Source organism: Apteryx rowi, unplaced genomic scaffold, assembly GCF_003343035.1.
Source record: "Apteryx rowi isolate R43461 unplaced genomic scaffold, aptRow1 scaffold_25, whole genome shotgun sequence".
NCBI classification, from domain to species: Eukaryota; Metazoa; Chordata; class Aves; order Apterygiformes; family Apterygidae; genus Apteryx; species Apteryx rowi.
Genome location: NW_020448863.1, coordinates 5,109,182 through 5,130,286, shown reverse-complemented (window position 1 = coordinate 5,130,286; position 21,105 = coordinate 5,109,182). Strand labels below are relative to the sequence as shown.

Here is a 21,105-nt window from a genome sequence, read left to right as displayed (position 1 = left end):
CAGAACTACAAAACTCAGCTGCCAACCCACCACTAATAGCGAAGAAAAGTTGTACTTAGTGTGTTCAGAGATAACTCAGGACCACTATTTAATACCGGAGACTGCCAAGGGTTTTAGACTAATCTTAGAAAAACAGAGGTCTTATTCCACAGATCCCACTTCTAAGGCTTACTGTCAAGTTGTTGATGCCTTCAGAAAATGCTCCTATTTGCCTCACTGTCCCTTCTGAATCTTCCATCTACAAGAAACAGATAATGGGAGACATAAATTTTGTGCTAATACACAGTGCAGCAAAAAATACAACTGCTTGATTACACCATACATGGTCAGAGCAAGGGAGGAGTGTGTCCTGCCAGGAGGGAAGAGGGCTTTTATACCAGACTAAAGATGCTGCAATCACAGTTTGAACTTTCTTGTGTCAAGAGACATGTCTTTGTGGTGCTGTGCAACTGCGAGAAGTCACAGCTTCCATGGGCCAAATCAAAGGGCACTGAAAAAGGAAGCTTTTCCATCAAACCTGACAACACAGTCAAGGACTCCAAACTGTTAGAGTGGTTCACCTGTTCCAGCCTGTCCAAATCGTCATCGTCATATACTCGGATATCCAGGCCAGGCTTAAAACCCTTCTTTGACACACTTCCAGACGCTTGCCCCAGTTCCATAGGACATACGTACTCTTCCACATCATCCTGCTTCTTCCTCCTTAAACTCCCAAAATTGCTGAAGGCAAGTTTCTTTGGCTTATGAATGAAGAGAAAATTGATAGGAAGTTAGACAGTTGGTAAAGAATTAACAGATCTCTTACTCTTGCATTTGGTGTTTCAATATAAGCAGATGAAGAGGGGTCAAAACCCCACTGCTTTCCTAACAAAGATCTTTTGTACAGTCATATTTCACAGCAGTTATATCTGAAAGAATAAGATATGTAACTTCATTCTCCCAAGTTAGACAATAGCATTTACAGGATCCCAAACGAGATCAGAATCCTAGTGCACTAAACCACAAGCATATAACAGTCTCTGTCCTGAACACCTTATAGTACAAACAGAAGGACAACACACAAGAGTGCTACCTCTTGTCTGCCCATGAGGAGCTGAGACACAGTGTGTTTATGGTAGACACAAGAGTCAAACCCCAATCCACTGATTCCTGCTCTAATGCTTTCATTAGTAAACCAGCCCCTTTCTTAGACCTTACTGAATTGCACCCTAACATGGATAAAACTGGAGATCTTAACATCTGCCTAGAAGCTCATGCACAGATCCAAAACAAGCAACCTACCTTTACTTTGGCAGTTGCTGTTAAGAGGACATAGTCTGGGGACTCCATGGCTTCGCGTTTCTGCTGCTGAGCCTCCTGACCAATAAGTAGGTTGAAATGAGTTGCCAAGTGCCGTCTCAGCAGCGTCTTGTTTGGTGGGATGTTCAGCAACTGTGCCATGGTTTCTACATTGAAGCGAGGCTCTAAAACCTATTAACCAGACCACAGAGAACCCAGCTGAAGTCTTTACTGTCTGATGAGGTCTCAAGTACATCAACAGGTACACCTCTCTTCATTTGGTCACTTGAAGGTAGTTTGGGGGTTGGTTTGTATTTTAGAGGAAATATACAACAAATGGACAAAAGAGAATTAACTAGTTACAGGATTCATAAAATGCTATCTCCAGGATTTCTTTCTCAAGTTCTAAATAGGAACAAACTGGCAGGTGAGAAGAAAGGAACAGATAAATCATTAGTTCATGTGATGTGTGAAGCTGTCACAAACTTTTTTACCCACCATCCTCTTTTAATTCTGGAAAATGTAGCCAGAGGAATGATGAAAAATAAAGAGTGTTAAACATTTGGAGAAGGGACAGATTTCTCAAACACCACAATAAGCTACTGCAAATATGAGTCTCTCATCTGGAGCATCTGAGGCTAGAGCGATTAAAGATAGTGCTGGTCTGGCACTGAAATTACAAATTTTACAGAAGAATCAAGACTTCCTCGCATATGAAAAGCACATTCAGGTCCAAGAAGGAAGATGGTGGCTATTTAACAGCATGATAGCAGTGTACAGCATCATAGGGCAGGAGGTGGAAAATGCCATACATAAATTAAACTTGGAGGGGAATCCAGGTAATCTAACCCACTGATGCCCAAACTAATGTTGGCAAAGACATTAATGTCTTTTAAACAATAGGGTAACAAATTTTGACAGTGACTTATTAAGCAAAATGAGAAGATAAAAGAAAGGTGTGTGCAGCAAAGATGTCAGAACTTCATTCTAGTGATTCTCAGCCATATTTTTTTTTCAATTAAATGTAAAAGCCTGTCTGAAACCTTACCATCAGTCCCCCATGCACACCGCTCCCCCGCAGGTTAGGTGCATACTCTGCTAGATCAACAGAGCGTAACCACTCCATCACGCGATGATTGGTCCACTGTGTAACCTCCAAAGGGGTGATGTTGTTCTGTGAACAGCAGGAATGTGCAGTCAAGGAGACCTCCTAATTCAGCTCTCTCAGCCCCAATCTTTACTGAAACAAATCTTTCCTGTCCTTAATGGACGCATGCCCACTCTGCACTTGAGAAAAACTTCCACTTTTTGTATTGCTATCTTGTAGCAATTCCAAACTGGGCAATGTGTCTTCACCAAACCCCAACCCTTCCTCAAGCGCTGGAGGATTTCAGAGCAGATGTAAACTGTACCTTCATCAGAAATATTGCATCTTTGCATTGCACAGCGTTCACAATAAGCTGAACTCTCCTGAGTTTCCTAAGCTTCCTCTTCATCTCAGAGTCTGGTTCTCCTAAATCTTTAAATAGTGACACTAGTGAGACACTGACATGAAACCACCTTTCTGGTGCTTTTGTGATCATTACAGGAAGAGTCTCAAAAATTTCAACTAGGTAGTATGCTTTAAAATTGGCCAGTTTTAAGTGGCRACAAATTCACAACATGAAATATTTTATCCTTCTAATGATTCTGAGCCTGGAGCTGACATGTGCATAAGGCAGCTTGTGTTTATCCTACTGGGAAGCGATATTCTTTCCTATTATGCTTACAGGAGCTTGAGACAAATAATACGAGCTGTGCCTGTGAACACAGTGGGCAGGTCTGTACTACTCTTACTCTACAGTTTGCATATCCTGCAGTGCGCTGAGATTAGTTGTAATTTCCACCAGTACAACTGAAAATTAGCTAGCTCCACAAGTTGTTGCGAGTCTCTTGTGGATACACATCATGAATCTAAACCCAAGGCTCTGGCTTGCCTCATCATCCACTCATCATTGCCCTATCTAGCATACGCTGCTTCCAAACCAAACTGATGGCAGTTTCCCATCAGGTAACAGGGCCAAACTCATCTTACGCAGAAAATTCGGAGACAGCCACAGATTTTACAGAGTTACACAAGGACTCAGGGCAACTGTGCATCAAGTTGAAGATGATTTACATTACAGACAACACATAAGAGACTAGCCCAAACCAGCCTACCATTAACTAGAAAGGGGAAGAGGAGATTTGGCAAGAGGACATGACTCAGGGCCATGGCTCATGGAGGAACAAAAGTGGCATTCCAGATAGAGAAGGCAGGACAGGAAAGTTGGAAAAACAGAATGAAGAAAAGGAAAACTAAGATGAAACGTCCAATAAAGGAGGAAAGGGCAAAGCAGGAACAATCACCTAGAAAAAAACCCTAGAGGATTCCTCTTCACGATTTAGTGTTAAAACAGTACCTCATCAGATGGCCTCCGGCGCAGACAGTTGGGTTCGAAGTTATTTATTCGCAGAACCTGAATGGCTCTTTTGATGCTAAGATGGTGGAGGACGCTAACAACTTTCAAGGACAGCAAGTCATCCTGTGGAAGAGTGAGGAGGAATTAATAAACAAACACACTTACTAATTGAACCAACACCTGCCTGGAGGAGACAGCTTAGGTTTCTGGCTTAAAATGCCACATCTGAAACATACTGGGTAAGTTTTTAATATTTAAGATATATATCTAATATTAAACTATCCCCTCCCAAAATAAAAGCTTCTTGTGTACTAGCTCCTGGGTAATGTTCTTCACATATGGTGCAGAGCTTCGTGCAAGACATCTGGGGCAACCATGAGGAAAGAGGGTGCGGATGTGTCCTCAGCAATCCACTTAGAGACAGAACAGCTTTCCAAACAGAGTACATCAAATGAGTTGGATGTATTAATTTAATCCAGTCAAAAGTCTTAATGACTCAAACATTCAGCTAAAAGTTTAACTGTAAACAATAAATTGACCATAAAAAACAAAGCATCTTGTTTGGTTAAAAAAAAAAAAAAAAGGACACCCATAGTGGCACATGATAAATGTTTTTCAAAATGTATGTCACAAGTAATGGAACAAACGATTCAGTGACCGACAATACAAACTCCCCGTAAGTCACTAAGGAGGGAAAGGATGACCATACAAAGGCTGCTGAGAGCCTTACTTGAAGTTGCTTGTGGCCCCAGTGTCCCATCACTATCTAGATCCTCCCTTGTGCATGTAGATCCTCCCTTCTACCAGTTTGAGTGCATGAGGAAAGGTTGGCCAGGAACGCTGATTCTTCCCATCAGCACATTTGCCAGGGGACACATCAAACACACAGATGATCTGGGGTTTGACTCCATGAGGAGGCAACACAAGGCAAACTGGCTGCAGATTTACACCACATCATTTTCAGCAAGGGATGAGCTACTTCTCATATATCACAGAGCGAGAGCACGTGCCCAGCAGTTCCCAGAGAGCAGCGGTTGCCTCGTAAATCCACTCATCTCACACTGCCAGGCTAACATGCCCAAGCCCACTGTTGTGCAGCAACGTCCACTTAGCCCTTGCCCATGAGCAGCAAATTCACACCCTGTAAAATGCCTGTGACGGGAGTGCTTAGTAGGAAAAACACTCTAAAAACGACAGGCATCTCATCTTTTTACAAAATACAAAGACAAAGCCATGCTCTTCTGTGCAAGGCATCAGCAATACTAATGATAGCAGTTGGTTCTTTCTCCAAAAGCTTGATCCTCACAATGTTTTTTCAACTCAAACATCAATCTCGCTGAGGGACTCATAGTTTATAGCTCACACAGACCAGCTATCTAGGCTCCCACCAGCGTCAATGGAAACAGTTGGGCATCTCCTGAGGACAATTTATCCCATGCCAAGAAATGAGCCACTGCCTCACAGTTCCCCTCTCTCTGCACTGACAACAGGGTGCAGACAACTGCCTTAGGCTGAGCAGTTCGATTTTACACGTCAAGGGCTGGATGAGATGAATTCCCCCTTTGTGACTACAGTAGCAAGCAGGAGTTTTGCTTGGCTCCATGAAACCTCCCTGTTCCTCTTGTTGTCCTCAGGGTTCCCTCAAACCTAGTTACCACCAAGGAGGGAAAAGATAGAGCTTTTTGCTACCCATGCGGGCTTAACAAGCAGAACACATCTGGTGGACAAAGGCAAAAGAAGAAAAGCTTTATATCAGGCTTACAGGTTAAAAAAGGCTGTTGGTGCTATTAGGCATCCTGATCCGCCGACAGGTTTGCGATCTAGGCAATGCAAAAGATGACACGTTTCGTCTACATCTAGTTTCATTCCAGCATCTAGCCCCAGAAATTTAGCATCACAAAACCAAAATATTTAGATTCCCTCTCATTCATACAGCCCAGACATGAAAAGCTTGTTGTAAGGAGGTGTCCTCGATAGGCTTGGCTAGACACTGCAGCTCACGCACAGCTGCTGCAGTTCCAAAGAAAACGAAAAAACTATCCTGCATTGTAACAGTGGTTACATACGGTGAGACTTGCATTCTTGCAAAGTTAGGCTCTTAAGCTGTAATTTGATCTTAACTATGCCATTAAATGTCTTGAAGTCCAATTCTTTGCTGGAGAAAGTTGGCTGACTCAGATGGATTTATGCATACTATGTCAGTGTTAATCTGGCTTAATATTTTCTTGTATTACTTATGTGTTACGAATATTTGTTATACATGTATTTTCTAGCAAGAGTGCCCATTCAGACTGTGTTTGAACTTCCATTCGGCTATCTTTATGACGAATCTAAGATCAGAGTTTCTATTTTGGGGCTTGCTATTTTAGTTTAAGTCAGGGTAACTTGATGTGTTTTTAAAAATATTTCTTTTACACTTTGCATACATCTGTATTCATAGTTGACTATTGACACTGAAAATCTTGTTACAATTTGATGGTTAAACTTCTTCTAAAAACACACACGGAAATCTAAAATTAAGGGGAAGTGAAACAAGAAAAGTGTCTGTTTAAAAGGCAAAGCCTCTGCTACACATCTCTCCTCTGCCCACCTATTGTTTTTTTTTTAATAGAAAAAAGACTGACTGTTGAATAATACAAAATCCCTTCCATTACAGCCTATACTGTGTCTTATCAGCACCCAACCCTCATGCAGTTAACACAGTGATAAAATTTCCCAATACAAGACCAAGTTCAGCGGAGCCAACTGGCATCAGATCACCAAGACTTAAGAAGCAGAAGAAAGAAACTGCCTCCTATTTTTATATCAGTGTCCAAACTCAAAAGACTAAAGGAAACAAATACAAAAACACACTACATAAGCAGCGAGTAGTTAGCATTTGACCAAAATGACTCCAACAACAAATCACGCCAGGGAGCTGAGACAGTTCAGTCCTGGGAACCATCTGCTGATTTCCAAACCCATTGACACACCTGAAAGAGCTGGTAGATGCCAAGTGGGATGGTTGAGACTTCAGTTTTGCCTGCTCTGTGCCCAGCTATGGCACACAGCATGAACACACCTGCGTGGGGTAGACCACCAACTGCTAGCGATTTCAATGGGAACGGAGTAACTTGTACCGTGAAGGAGCCACAGAGCAGTAGTAGGAGGGACTGCAGTTCCCACACCTGACACGCTGTGCTCTTCAGCAGCGCTGTGCTCCTGTTACGCGAGAGTTAAAACAGACCAACCCCTAGGCGTCCTCCTGGTGCTAATGTAAAGACTATACAAAATACATGCAAACATGGAATAAATGGTAACTTTTACTCTGCGCATGGCACAGCTCATGAGAGAACAGCACTGTGATTGATTTTTTGTGCATTATACAGAAGGAAATAATATTGGCGACGCTCTGTTTGCATTTATGTCCCCAGAGAAGAACAAAGGTCTTATCTCATCTTAACTGAGATCTTACCAGCCCTTAAACAAATGAAGCCTGCGGGGCTGGTTTCACCTGACAGGCAGTAAACTGGGGAGCTGACACCGGTGTTTTACATTTTGAAATACACTGCGTAAATGCTCTCAGATGTAGCCTGTTTTCAAACAAGTTGGCACTTAAAACTGCAATTCTCTTCAAAGCAAATTGCTTGTGTTCTCTCACCTAAGTATCCATGTGAATAAAGTAGACTGAATGTTTGCTCATTGAAGAAAAGAAAAAATTCCACCTACTTCTATTAATTAAGAACAATGCAAACAGCAAAGGCCCAGCTCTGAGAGAGGGCTGCTTAAACTGTGACCCCAGAATTTGCACACTTCTGTGTATGTACAAGTGCTGTCTGAGCATATCAGACACTCCCTTGCACAGCTGTTAAGCACCGGATTGCCTATTTCTCGTGCATCAGTCTGAGCTTATGCTTACTATGTTTGCTTTCCCACCTTAAGATACTGTCTTTAAAACTGTAAAGAACAGAAAATACTTGCAGGTGAGTAGTACTATTGAGGCTTCTTTTTTCTATAGGTTGCAGCTATTAGCGTTGGCTTAACACAGGATGCCCATGAGAATTTCAAGCAGTTCTTTAAATACTGGGATGTAGCACTGAGACAGACAAATACGGCATCCCAGACTAACCTTTTCAAGTTAGCAAAGCCTCTGACATTCTGACACCTCTTAGCCATCTCCCTGCAATTACTCAGAAAGTCTGCAGACCCAAATTGACAAACAGGTCAACAGCTTTGAAATTACTGACAGAAAGTCCCACAAGATGCATGAGATGTTTAGCTGCCAGGCAGAATTCGGTACTCTTGGTACAGTATATGTGAGTATGTGTAACCTCTTCTACACCATAAAAGCAAGTAAGAATAAGCTCCAACTTTAGCTTCCTTTCAGTAGATCTGGGGCAAAATCCACACATGCAGAAGGCAAGCACAGTGCACTGTTAAGTTCCCTTTTAAAAACTTCCAAAACAGGTCCAAAGTAATGCACAGACGTTCTGCTGGCCTCTGGACAGGTGTGAACTTTCTTCTTTATGAAGCTACAAGCCAGATTGCCACGATCCAACTAATAGGCTCCTCACTGAAACCGGACCCTGTAAGACACCCATCTGGTCCTGCTTTCCCCAGAGGAATCTGAAAACTGCTGTTTGAGAAGTGAGAGCTGCCCAAAGAGCCAGACATCCCCTCCTCCACTTGCTCACAGCCTTACCCACACAGGATGCTTGTGGGCCACCCAGGATTTGGTCAGTGGCCACTTCCACAAGAGAGATGAAGGGAAGAGGGTTGGTGACGGCACCTGGGAGCCGTCCCTACATCCCCAGCCAGCTGTCTTGGTGGGTCAGCATCTGCCTGGCCCTCTCTTCTCACTGACACAGCAGCAGCAGCCTGCCCTTAGAGCAGGGGCAGGAGGACGAGTTTGGGACCCTGCCTGCCACTAGGGAAGGCTCATGCATGGAAGGATCGGCTGAGAGGAGGTGAACACGGGAAGGAGAGAAGGCTGTTTGCAGAGGTGCATGGTAGGGCAGGGTTGCTTGTGTTGTGGGGTAAAAAAAAAAAGGGTCCTGCCACAGAGCCAAGGGGAGCAGCAGGAAGATGGAGGTTGGGGTGGAGAGGGAGGGGGGTGTTAAATTAATTGAATATCTGTGCAGTCACAACAACACACACTGAAAGCAGGTCTCTAGTCTCACCTGGTCTTCAGTGAGCTGTCTGGAGGTCCGTCAGTGTGTGTTAAAACGGGGGCGGAAGTAAAAACACGAAAAAGACGTCAGGAAAAGAAAAACCATTTACTTACCACGCTCATGTAATGGAGCATTCGGCCATCCACCTTTCCTTCATCGAACTGAGTCTTGTACTGGGGGAGTCCAATGTCATCCAGCCATCCTAAGAGAGAGATGGACACCAGCGTCAGTGTGCCACAGCACTTCTGCGTTAAGGACAGCCATGCAGCTGCCCAGCACCAGTTAATGTTATTCTCACTCTCTGAGCCCAAAAGTACCCGTGAGTAACCCTTATCAAAAGCTGCTGCCACAGCATGTAATAAAGTCTTACTGGTAACCCAGTGGTAATCCAGCTTTCCATGATTGTTTTCCTCTTCAGACCCTAGTGCCTGAAGAGCAAGCTGAAGTTTCTTCCGATGCAATGGGTGCTTTATCCCAAGCTCCTGTGAAAGTAAAGAAAGCAGAAAAGCTAGAGACAACCCTGTGTTTTATTTCTCCCTTTGTTACATATGAATTACATATGGGTTTCAGAGAGTCAAACAGTATACAGCATTCACTGGTGACTTGGCAGCCATATTTCCTATTTGCTGAGTACCAACATCATCTCAGCATACGTTCAGCACTACTGAAAGGCCTGTTCACTCTGATGGATTAATGGATTTAGGTTCTTTAAAAGAGTTTGAAAATGTTGGCCATATATTCTCACACCAGGTTTAAAAAAAAAAAAGTCAGTATTCAGAAAAATACTTGTTGGGATTATTTATTTCCCTCCAACTTACACAGATAACGTTTAGTTTAGAGCATAAGAATGTGCTACAAATTACTGGAATTTATTAAATGCTTCTAAACACATAAGAGTTTTCGCAGTTTAGTTGCAAGTGCAGCTATCCCAGGTTCTCTTCAATCACATATATATTTTTTATCAGCACTTGCTATTTAATATCATCTCTGAGTATTGCAAGCCACTAAGTCCACGTCACACTTCTCTTATTTTGGTTATAGTATAACTACAATTTTGAATTAGCTCACTACCTAATTGAGAAAACAGGCTTACTTTTTGGTGAGAATAGTAATTTCTTAAAAGCTGAAAATTCAAACACTAGTGAATATTGTAGATTCAAAGTAAAAATGGAACCAACATTTTCTTGTTTCTTATTTTAGAAAACAACATGTAAACAGTTCTGTAATGATTTAAGATAGAGACTGATCACCCTGTGTGTCACAACTCAAACCCTCATGCTTCTTTGTGTAAAACAGGTAGGAAACATAACCAGATCGTAACAGCAATTTTTACTGTTTTACCTTACATAGGTATAAAATAACTGTACAAAGCACAAGCACTAATGAATCAGGACTAAAAACCCATATGATATTGAGGCAGTCTCTTATTTGCACATTTTGAAAAAGTGGCATAAATGATTAATGTGTCAATGTCTAGTGAAGTTAAATTACATATCTGTGATAATTAGTTTCACTACAAAATATTGCATTTCTGCAAAATTTCAACTAATTAAGAAATCAATTTTGCATCACTACAGATGATAATATTTAAAGACTCATCTGCAGGTACTTTTTTATATTTATTCACTGCACTTTATAGACATGATTTACATGCATAGAAATATCAATTTTTATATGTTTAATTGAAAAGAGTGTTTCTAGTATCTCTGACCTTTTCCAGATCCTGCTGAGAAGCCTGCAGAAGTGTTTGCCCAGACAGTATCCAGTGTTTGCCATTACTCATGTAAGAGCCTAATCCTTGGTCCTGGAGCCAGTTGCAAACCTGCTCCTTTGTCCACTTTGCAAATGGCATGTCCAGCTCACTAAAGGAGATTTAATTAAAAAAAAAAAGACTAATAAATCCTGTGCCCCAAATCTTCTATTCTCATATATAATAATACAAATAAAACATAAGCTATTTGTTTGTGAGTATTTTTGTGGAAGCTTGAACTTATCTGTAGGGAAGAATGTGAATCGCTGTTAGGTATTAAGTGAGCTTTATGAAGAAGAGGGTGTCTCTGCTCCTGAATCCTTAGCACCATGGGATCACTGCTCATCCCATAACACTGTTAGAATAAACCTGGTTTATTGATACTACTGCAACAACCACCTCTGTCTAAACTCTGAAATAAGACTGTAATGTTTTTAATGGTAGCCTTTAAATTCCCAAAAGTGCACCAGGACTATCCTGGAGGAATAGTGCTATTGCTGTGAGAGGACTCATACCTGGTCACCCGCCGCCTGACAGCTGCACTCCAGCAAAGTCATGAGTAAGAACGGCTTCACTTGGCAGCAGGATCCCACCCATGGACTCCTACTCTCAAACCAGCCTCAGTCCTGGGAAGACCACCCTCTTAATGGAGAAAACAGCCTGGATCTACCCATTTCATTTGCAAACAGAGGAGACATTTCGTTCTGGCACTGCGCATTTCTGCTTGATGCAGCACGAAACCAGGGATGCTGGGGAAGGCAAGCAGAAGCAGGTACTGCAGGGCGCCTTGCGCCGCTCGTCTTACTTGTGAGACTGCCCCAGGTCGCGTGACCAGCCCAGCCGTGGCCCCGCAGTTGCTCTTGTCCCTCCTCTTTTGAACTCCGTCTCGGACATGTCATCTGGGTTGAAGGTGGTGGACTGACTCCTTTTAAGTCTAAATTAAAGGGACAAAGTGTATTCACATTTCGCTAAGGAAGAGGCATACTTTTACTACTGCAAGATTTCCTGTGGTGTTAATAACCCTTCCTTCACCCCCTGCTGACCTGCTGCTAGCTCCCCTCAAATGCTGTAGAGGCTCTTGCAATAGTCACTCCAACYCCAAAATATGCCTGCAACCAGCCTTGGAGTAAACCACGGAGCCACAAAACTATCTGCACCCTCTATCAGCAGCAATGACATTTATCCAGTCTACAGAAAACAAATAAAGTGTAACAGCAGGTCGGGGGGGGGGGGGGAGGGAAAGAAAGATGAGAAGCTGGGACAGACTTAAGAGAAAGCACACACAACAAAATGATGCAAGATACAGCAGTGCCTCTGCTAAGTCCATGAACTCCTTCCTCAGAGGACGCCCAGAAGCTTCCGGATGGGACCAGCTTAGACAGCCCCAGTTCTCTGCTGTATTTCTAGTGAACCAGACTGAAGAGCTGTGTAAACCCCAGCCCAGGAGAATGGTCTTTTCTCATCTCTTACTTACTTTCCAAACAACTTCTTGATTCCTCTGGCCTTTTTCTTGGAATCCGGAGAAGGTGGTGTCATCTGCAGACTCTCAGTTTCTTTTGGTCGAGGGGGCAAACCAGCCAGATCCAAGTTATCTGCAGATCCCTTCTCCGTTTCAGCTATTAGAAAACAAAGCCCAGTCAAGACCTCCCTTCTGCAGGCCTTTACAGGCACACTCCTCAATTCTGGAATGACTCTTGCTAGAATTACTGAGAACCACCATGTTTAAGAAAATGGGGCAATGAAGGATGTGAAAATACGGGAGGAAAAAGATACGTTCCTCTGTCATGGGCCTAACTGGCAACACACCAAAGTAATGCTCTGCGTTGATTAAGTGCCTTTCATCAAAGGCGGGCAAAAAACCCACTTAATGAATTAAATCCCTAATTCACTTTCTCTTCCAGGAGTGCTCCTACAGTCATTTCCCAAATAGAGCTGAGACACACAGAAGCCCAGGAACAAATCAGTGGTGGGGCAGGGGACAGAACCAAGAGACCCCAAAGCACAAAAAAAAATTCCCCTGAGACATCTTTCCTAATAACCTGCAATATCTCTTAAGATCCCTACCCAGCAAATTCCAGCAACAAACAATTCTTCCCACCCCAAAACCAGAAGGGCCCTTCCCCCCTTGAAAGTGAAAATAGTTTTTTGCAAGTAGTGAAATATTTTGTTCCTGTGCAGAGATATATCATGAAGTTTAGGCTCTGTCTGAACTAGAATACCACTGATCTCACCTTAAAAGTAAAGGGATGCACAGAGCACCTCTGCTTAGTGATGCTACACATTCCCATCTTGTTTCCTGTGACAATAAATGAGGGCCTTGTCCTCAAGAGTGAAGTTGTCACAAGACTGTTTAGTAAAAGCTAAACTAACAAAGAAGAAAACTATTTAAAGACTATTTTAAAAGTGAGTATTTAAGAAGAAAACTAAACAAACTGCAACATCTATTAGTCTACATAAGCAGAGATGCGCCAGCAAGTGCCAGAGAGCTGAATAAAATCACCACGGGGAGTTTCTGCCACTAACTTGCTAAGCAGTAGGAACTACCATCTACAGCACTAGCCTGTGCAGAGGAAGCAGCCGTGGCTGCAAGGCAGCCTACAGCAGGCTGACAGTGAGGCCTGTGGCCACTTTTCCCATCTTTTAACACAGCTGCATGATCAGATGACCGTCATTTGTTTTTGAAACGGACTCTTAGACTTCCAGGAGAAAACCAGACAAGTTACATGAGTCAAAACAGCATACATTGCTGGGACATGGGGTCTTGGGCTACAGAATCAATGCTGAGRCAGCCACAATATGCCATTAATGCCAATAAACTGCACACTTTATCAGCCTATCTTCCAGATGGGCAAAGTTTCGATGCTCTAGCCAGAATACATCTGAGCATGTCCGATTTTCCTCCAAAGCTTTAGATGTTAAACCTTGAGGTGAAGCAACAAGGTCACATAACAAGATGATTTCTGGGCACTCTGGTTTGACTGCTGTTGAGTAAGGGAATCCTGCCAGTGAGAGACAGCACTAGTGTCGAACCTGGCTTTTGCATTTGTGGTTTTTGCTTTATCCATTTAAAGAAAAAGTGCTAGCTTAAAAAAAACAACAACAAAAAAAAATAACATTTAAACAGCATTCTAGAGCGAGAATACCAGAATAAGGTTGAATGAATTAGTAGCAGAGATTTGCGGGTATTGCAATGTTTGCTCCTTGTACCTGGCTCCCCTTCAAGCTCTGACAAAATCCCATATGGAACGGCCAATATGTAAAAGGTGACTTGGGAACCTGAGAGCCCCGAGAGCACTTGGGTCTCTCAGCAGCAAGGGCCACAACTCACCAGCTTTACAGCTGCCCCGGCTGTAAAATGCCCTTGCTTGCTAACACAGGACACTGCAGGTCTTACCCACCCTTATCAGAACCGCCCAGGGAAAGCTCAAAGCATGAGACTAGTTTTTATTGAATGTGTTTTTACACGAATGGCTCCATTCCCATCTGTCCCAAATCTTGCTCATTCATTTATTAAATAATAAGTATAACTACTTCTAGAAGAGGAATTACATATCCTTTCCCTCAGGAACTCTCCTAAATGAAAACCTCACAAATATATCTAATTCCCTACTTTGCCACTCTTCCAGGGGCTCCCAGACAGATGACAGCACAAAGTCCCATCGACCCGAACTGTCGGCACACTACAGCGAGGAGAGCGCAGCTGAGGGTTTACACGTATTTATACACTGCTGATGCTCAGTCGCTAACTTGGTCTGTGGGTGACTTTGTGCTCAAAGGCACATGAGTATCTGCAAATTAACCCGCAATCTCTCACATTAGTAGCAGTTATCGAGAAATGGCACAGCCGACTTTTAGTAGAGGGCAGGTGTTACATGAAAATTACTTCTAGTGATGGATGAAAGCTTCAATGCAGGGTACTGGTGTCTAGCTCTGTTTTAAAAGTGTATGGCCATAACCAGCTGTTAGCAGCAATCACAACACAGCGCTGGTACAGGCAGACATGCAGGATTACTATACCTAACGTAGGTGCACTCGCACTTCGACTGCGATCTTCAGATATCCAAACAACGCACATAACCACACGCAGCACAGCGGGAGAGAACACGCAGAGGGACAAGGTAAAACACATTTCAAAACTTACATCAGCAAAATACAAGACAAAAGGAGGAAGGTACAAGAGACACATGCACCACACACAACATTGAGTTCACGCAGAAATTAGGATTAGCAATTCACTGTTAATCCCTCTCTCATAAAAAAGAAATGTCATAGAGCTCTGTTGTGGAGAGGGTAAAACAGCACCTTGGTCATTTCAGTGCAGGGAGGTAACTTGCTCCGTGACATGCTGGGCACGGGACTCACACGGGCTCCCATGAGGTGGCAAGTATCTTGACACCAGCTTTACAGACGGAAGCACTGAAATCTGGGTAATATAAATCACTTTTTCAAATTCACACAGCACAGGGCCATGATCTAGGTGGCCCATCTTCTAATCCCTTGCGACAGCCACTACAACTCCGTTTTCAGTTGGCCAAATGAACTTCAAGARGAAACAAGTGATTACACAAAAGCACACATGGAATAAACTCCAAAGTCGACTCCTCAGAATAGACTATACATCTTTTCCAAGTAAAGTAGCAAGTTTTCGTGTTATACGTCACAGGAAAATATGGGCAGTGTATAATAATGTATCTGTGGGAATGCTATTTCTTTTGAACAAAGACCTGGAATTATCTCTGAGTAAGTAAGAGCAGGAGACACTTCTGCTCAACAGAGCAGAAGCTAATCCCATTTATATTTCTGAAAGACAGATCTCATTTCCTAAATCTTTTCCAAGGGAAAGTCAAAAACTTTAGATGAATGGCTGTAGATCTGATGCGCAGACTCACTTGATGCTTGAACTGGAAGTGTGGAAAGACTACTTATTACAGGAGAGCAGCTAATGCAGATAGGATTTCATTTGGTGGTAACAGCTGCTTCTGCATTAAGCAGAACATACTGTTTATTTCTTTGTCATGTGCAAATGTCATCAAACAATAAGACCAAAATGAAAACCCCTCTGTCAGAAGTCCAGAAGTCAACATGAGCTTGAATAATGTCAATCCTGCTCCTGTTGTCACAATCTCTTTTGCAGGGCTGCTTAAAAACACATGGGTAAATAAAGAGGAATACAGAGTGCAGCTGCCTCATTTCCATACATCTGAAAATCTTATGAAAGATAAACTGACGATGGAGCCAGGAAAAAAAAAAAAAAGCCAAACAAACAAACAAAAAAATCCATGTGTGAGCTACTGCCAGACAACTAGTATTTCAAAACTGCAGCAATCCTGGGGAGAGATCATAGCAGAAGCTGAACCAGATCTGACGAATACTTTAGTACATCAGTGGGGTTTTTTTTCCTGTTTCTTTGTTAGGTTTTTTTTCAACCATTCTACTGAGAAAAGTGCCACCAAATCACAGTGAAACCAAAGCTGGCCTTTCTGCTTCTTAGGACAGTTACAACACTCAGAAAAATAAACCCACATTTCTCTGCTGTTAAGACTTTCATTCAAAACACATGGAAGCTGCATTCAGGCACATGATACCTACCCAGATTGGGAGCACTTGCAGTCCTCTTGTTATTTTTTATCTTGAAAAAGCCTCGTCCAAACGAAGATCTGGCTTTACGGGTACCAAAGCTATCCTCATCTGCTGTGCCACCATGAGAAGGAGATTTTGGAGGCAGGGTCCCAAATTTACTACCTTCCACAGGAGGTTTAACCTGCTGAGTTAGGGAAACAAAGCTTAAGATTTCACTGTGAGGATATCACAAAAGACCTTTTGAGAGAGACTGAAAAGCAACTGCTGACAGACGACCTGGAGAGTCATCCCCATTTGTTAGCACATGAAAAAAGCTAAAAAGGATAAAATCAACAAGATCTTCATTTAACTACCTTAAGGACCCACAATTACTATCACCACCTGCTAAGAGTGACCTGCCTTCCTTCGGATGTTTCCTAGTTTCTGAAAGTCTGGCTTAGACGTATGGCAAAGGCAAAAATAAAAGTATGATCCTGGGAGACTTTGAACTTTTTTGGCTTCCCAGGGTTTCTGTCCCCCTCACTGATAGCTGTACAGGCAGCGGGAAGCAAAGAGGGCAACAAGACCCCCCCACAGTAAATCAGTCCTCTGCCAAGTGCCAGACAGCCCCTTTAGGCTATCAGTGCTCTGCAGGGAGTAATTTCAGGATGAGTGGATTAGTAGACTGTGTCCGTTGCCAAAGCTCAGAGGAATTTAAGTAGCAAGCAAGGGGTACATATGACAGGACAAATTGAAAACATCAGTTAGCCGATTTAAAGTAGTAGTTTTAACCTTGTTGTTTGTTTCACTGTCTCTTTAAAGGAAGGAGGAAACAAACCCATTCACAATCCAAATATAATCCTTTAGCTTTTGCTGAATGGATACAGTATTTACCATAAAAGTGGTATCTGATGTATGCGTTCTCTGCTAAATTCTTCCTGCAGGCAATAATTATTGCATGCGAACTATGGCAATATGGGACTTGCATGTAACTATCGTGTAATGACAGTCCTTTGAAGAATATAGTTGTTAGACAGAAAACAATTTAAAAAACAAAGGTTTTTAAGAGACACTAATCAAAGGTAATTACAGAGTCAATAAAATACTTAAGGGTTAGCTTTGCTAATTATATAGTGGCAGAACATGCCGGGGAAACAGTAGCTTAGAGGGCAATTTTATCCTCAGCCAGACTGGAAGATAAGCCATGTGCAAGAAGGCAAGAACGCGTGAGACACTATAAACCCGACACAGAAACGATGGTGACACTCTTAGCATATTCCTCACTATCTTGTTTGCAGGTCTGCTATTCTCCCTTTGCAACTGAGTGCTGCAAGCTCAGAGAAGCGAGGCTTTCAAAGCCCCCTCGCTGCCTGTGCTCCTCTGTGTGCGCCCACGCACGCCTGCATCCACAYGCGCCTTACCTCTGTTGACTTCTGTGCTGGGTCCTTGTCCTGTTTGGGAAGGATTAAGAAAAGCATTTTAAAAGCTTATAGTTTAACAGTTTATAGGCAATAATTCAATTCACTATGGTTACCCTGAGTTGAGTTCTGACTGAAACACCCTTCTCTGCCGTTTTTTTCCCCCAAAAGAAATCTCTTCAGAGCTTTATTTCACACAGATTAATTCTTGCTTTCTTTGAGGTCAGTGAGCTGACATGAAAATAGGGTTGCTTTGGCTTACTTTGTAAAGGATTAGCCCTGTACATAGTTAGCCACATGCAGTCCGATAAAAAGGAAATAATGGGTATAGTCAGCTGAAGGGACCCAAGCAGGAATTAGGGTAGAAGCCCTGTAGATAAAACACCCACAACCTTCATGCCATGGCTGTGCAAATAAACAAACAAACAAAACCCCTCAATCCACGAATTCTAGCTTTCATCACCAAGTTCTGGTTATATTGTCACTCCTGTCAACGTCCCTCCCGAGCAGTTAAGCACAGCTCAGTAGCGTGGGTGTCAGGCGGAGAATTTAGGAGCTTTCAGCGTTTCAGTCTGACAAAAAGAAGCATAGGAATTACCCTGACTTGATGACATTGTGACAGGAAAACTGCTTTTGGTCACCTCTAAAGAGGTTGAAGCTGAAGCTATCACCAGAAACACAAAGGCTCAGTATTTTGTTCCAAACACCTAAGACACATAGTCAATCCAGGCTATATTTTATAATGAACTGATTGCACGGCCTTCCAAAATCATTAAACACAGACAGGAAGTGCTAGGAGGACTTATTTTCTTCTTGTCTTCAATCAGAAAAGCTTATCAACTCAAGTTAAAAATAAAAAAATACCTCATTATCTGAGAAAAACACAGCATGAGAGTCTTGGGTGAACTCCTCATGCAAAAAAAAGTCTAACGAAGGACAGATTTTCTCCTTTAACAATAACTGGAAGATTTCACATGTCTGGGACCGCTGCTACCAGGTGACATGAGGAGCCGTGCTCCGACTCAAAATGACTCAGAGGAAGGCGGCAGGACAACTCGGGGGAAGCAAAGCCACGCCATTGTGCTGTCCAAGGGGCGGGAGCCACGTGGCGCCTGCCTGCCAGCGGTCTACGGGGAGATGCCCACGGGCTGCCTGCTCAGGAGCCCGAGGGCTCAGCACCACAGCAGAGAAAGTATTTTTAAGGGAAAGGAAGGAAGTAACGGCCCAAACTAACCGCTTCCAACGCCTCCTTCTTCAGACTGGTGAGGCTGCTGGACTTGTGGAGGGAGCAGCTCCTGAAATAACAGCATAAAGAACAAAATGAGCGGCCTGGGATGTGATGTGCTAAGATAAATACACTCCTAAGAGTCAGCTTTACAAAAAGCATTACAAGGCATGGTGAGATGCATTTAAAAGCAAAGACGTTCTGAGCTAAGGCAATCAGCGCACTAATAAGAGCCCACACAATTTTGTGAGATATTGTAAGAGGAACTTCCACATCATAATTACTGATGTTAACACTGCAGTGCCACAATGCCTACTCTGGATATTTTTGGCTTCTTACTTAAAGTTATATTTTCAGAAGGATAAGCAGAAATTACATATGCAAAAGAAAGTGGTACCAAAAAAAAAAAAAAGTTATGAAAACAGTATTTTTAGCAACAAGCTTCTGACTAATTTAATCCTTAAAGAATCCAGGCCTACTAAGTCAAGCAGGTGTATTTTAKTATTTTATCTTCAGTTCCATTTTCGTCAGCAAAGCAAGCACTGAGAAATCCCACTGACTTCTGGTGGGATTTACAGTCTAAGCACTTAAGTCTGTTTGAAAAGAAAGTGGCCATTAGAGCCTTCCCCCCACCCAGGTATAAACGAAGAGCAACTTCACTGAATTTCACAAAGTTACCCATCTTTAGAGCAGCATTTGGTTTCTGGCATATTCTCCCGGCTCTAAATAAGTCGCTCAAAATAAAAGCAGCCACTGGGTCTTACGCTGTGCATCAGACGAACCCTGTTGACTTAGGTCCCTTATCAACAAATCACTTTGACTCAACCTGAAGTTCATAAACAGCCCCACTGATTTCCCTGGGCAATAAGGCCACGTGGCACAGGTTAAAATTATTTTTCTCACTGTAGTCAGCTCATTACCCTTCCCCCACTATCAAAAGGACAGAAATAAATCACATGTACGTACTACAGAAAACGATAAATTTAAGTCTATTGACATTCTATAACTCAGTTAGAGATGCTCCCTAATGTAAAAGAAATTAAGTGCTAGTACACGTGCACAGATGAAGCATTGGAAAATATCGGGCATGAAAACACAGGACATTAGCAGAAAACCACCACCACTAAGTACCGTCTTGGCTAAAATTATTTCACACATTTACATGTGTCTGTCAAAGAAGGGCAGGGGGTTTCGACAGTCATGGAAGAACGTTTCCAAGACATTACTTGATTACGATACTTACACTGGGCTGTCACTCAGCTGAGCTTCTGGAGAGGAACCTGTTGATCTCCCTTCGCTGTGAAAACAAATAAGGTGTCAAAAAAATAAGGCACTTGTGGATCCCTTCCTTAAATGTTGCTGATATAGCAACCCTATCACCTTGGCCTGCTTTAAATCTCGTTTTCGCTTCAGCTGCTACGGCACTAACGCATGTTGAATCTTCCCTTCTACGTGGGCAGGTCTTGCAAAAGATAAAAGCCAGCAGGGAGCTCAAGAGCCCCCAGAAAGACAACTTGTAATATAAATTAATTAACGTACTTCACCAGTGCGCTAAAATAAGTGAGGAGGTTAGGGCAAACGTAGGGTCTGAAGCAGCAGCACAGTAAGGAAGATCGCCACTACCCATGACCCAGCCACAGCGCCGGGCGCTTTGCTGGGATCTTGGTCGGTGTTGCACCCATCTCAATGACAGTTCTCAATGAATGAGATTTCCTCGCATGTGGATTCTTAATACTTGACGCTCAAACGATGAAGGCCCTGGAGGCTGGGTGTCCTCACGGATGAGAGGAGGGCGCTGCCGGGGCTCGGCCAGCTGGGGAAGCCTCAGGCAGGCTCTCGCTACAAGCCATCGAGCAAACGCCTGCACACTTCGTTGCATCAAAGGCCAGCACCAAGGATATCCATTTCTCCTGTTTTTCAAAACGCCTATTCAACTTCCCTTCCGCCCCCCCCCAAATTTGGTGGCACCTTACACCAGATTTCTAAAAATCTGTAATAACTGTGGGAAATCTCTGAAGGCAAATTGTTAGCAATGCATTTGTATGAGCACAGCCAGCACTACCCCAGCCAGACCGAGCTGATGCATACTTGGGTAAAAACCATAGTCGTGCGTCCTTCATTACAGTACATCGTTTTTTCACTCCTTCTGTTCATTTCTTGTGAAGCAGCTGGTGTAGAACATGAGCGCTGCTACACACAACTACAACCAAACTAATGCTTACTTACTGAAAAATACATATTTTTAATCAATGCATTTGATGATCATACAGTTTAGTTCAAGATA

General features: G+C 42.9%; 1 protein-coding gene across 9 annotated transcripts in view; it reads right to left on the bottom strand.

Annotated features, from left to right (window-relative positions):
- Positions 1-21,105, bottom strand: part of PPFIBP1 (PPFIA binding protein 1) — a 119,132-nt gene that overhangs the window by 1,393 nt on the left and 96,634 nt on the right. For 4 of the 9 annotated variants that reach the window (XM_026066864.1, XM_026066861.1, XM_026066858.1 and 1 more), the window contains 15 exons: positions 20,065-20,118; positions 18,831-18,891; positions 17,600-17,629; positions 16,209-16,383; positions 14,637-14,669; positions 12,094-12,235; positions 11,425-11,553; positions 10,581-10,731; positions 9,240-9,351; positions 8,983-9,071; positions 3,720-3,842; positions 2,327-2,452; positions 1,282-1,470; positions 561-740; positions 173-238 (listed from right to left, as the gene is read on the bottom strand). In XM_026066864.1, the coding sequence (XP_025922649.1) occupies positions 173-238; positions 561-740; positions 1,282-1,470; positions 2,327-2,452; positions 3,720-3,842; positions 8,983-9,071; positions 9,240-9,351; positions 10,581-10,731; positions 11,425-11,553; positions 12,094-12,235; positions 14,637-14,669; positions 16,209-16,383; positions 17,600-17,629; positions 18,831-18,891; positions 20,065-20,118 (1,660 nt within the window). The remainder of the gene's footprint in view (positions 1-172; positions 239-560; positions 741-1,281; positions 1,471-2,326; positions 2,453-3,719; positions 3,843-8,982; positions 9,072-9,239; positions 9,352-10,580; positions 10,732-11,424; positions 11,554-12,093; positions 12,236-14,636; positions 14,670-16,208; positions 16,384-17,599; positions 17,630-18,830; positions 18,892-20,064; positions 20,119-21,105) is intronic. The other 5 variants (XM_026066866.1, XM_026066862.1, XM_026066860.1 and 2 more) reach the window with 4 other exon arrangements.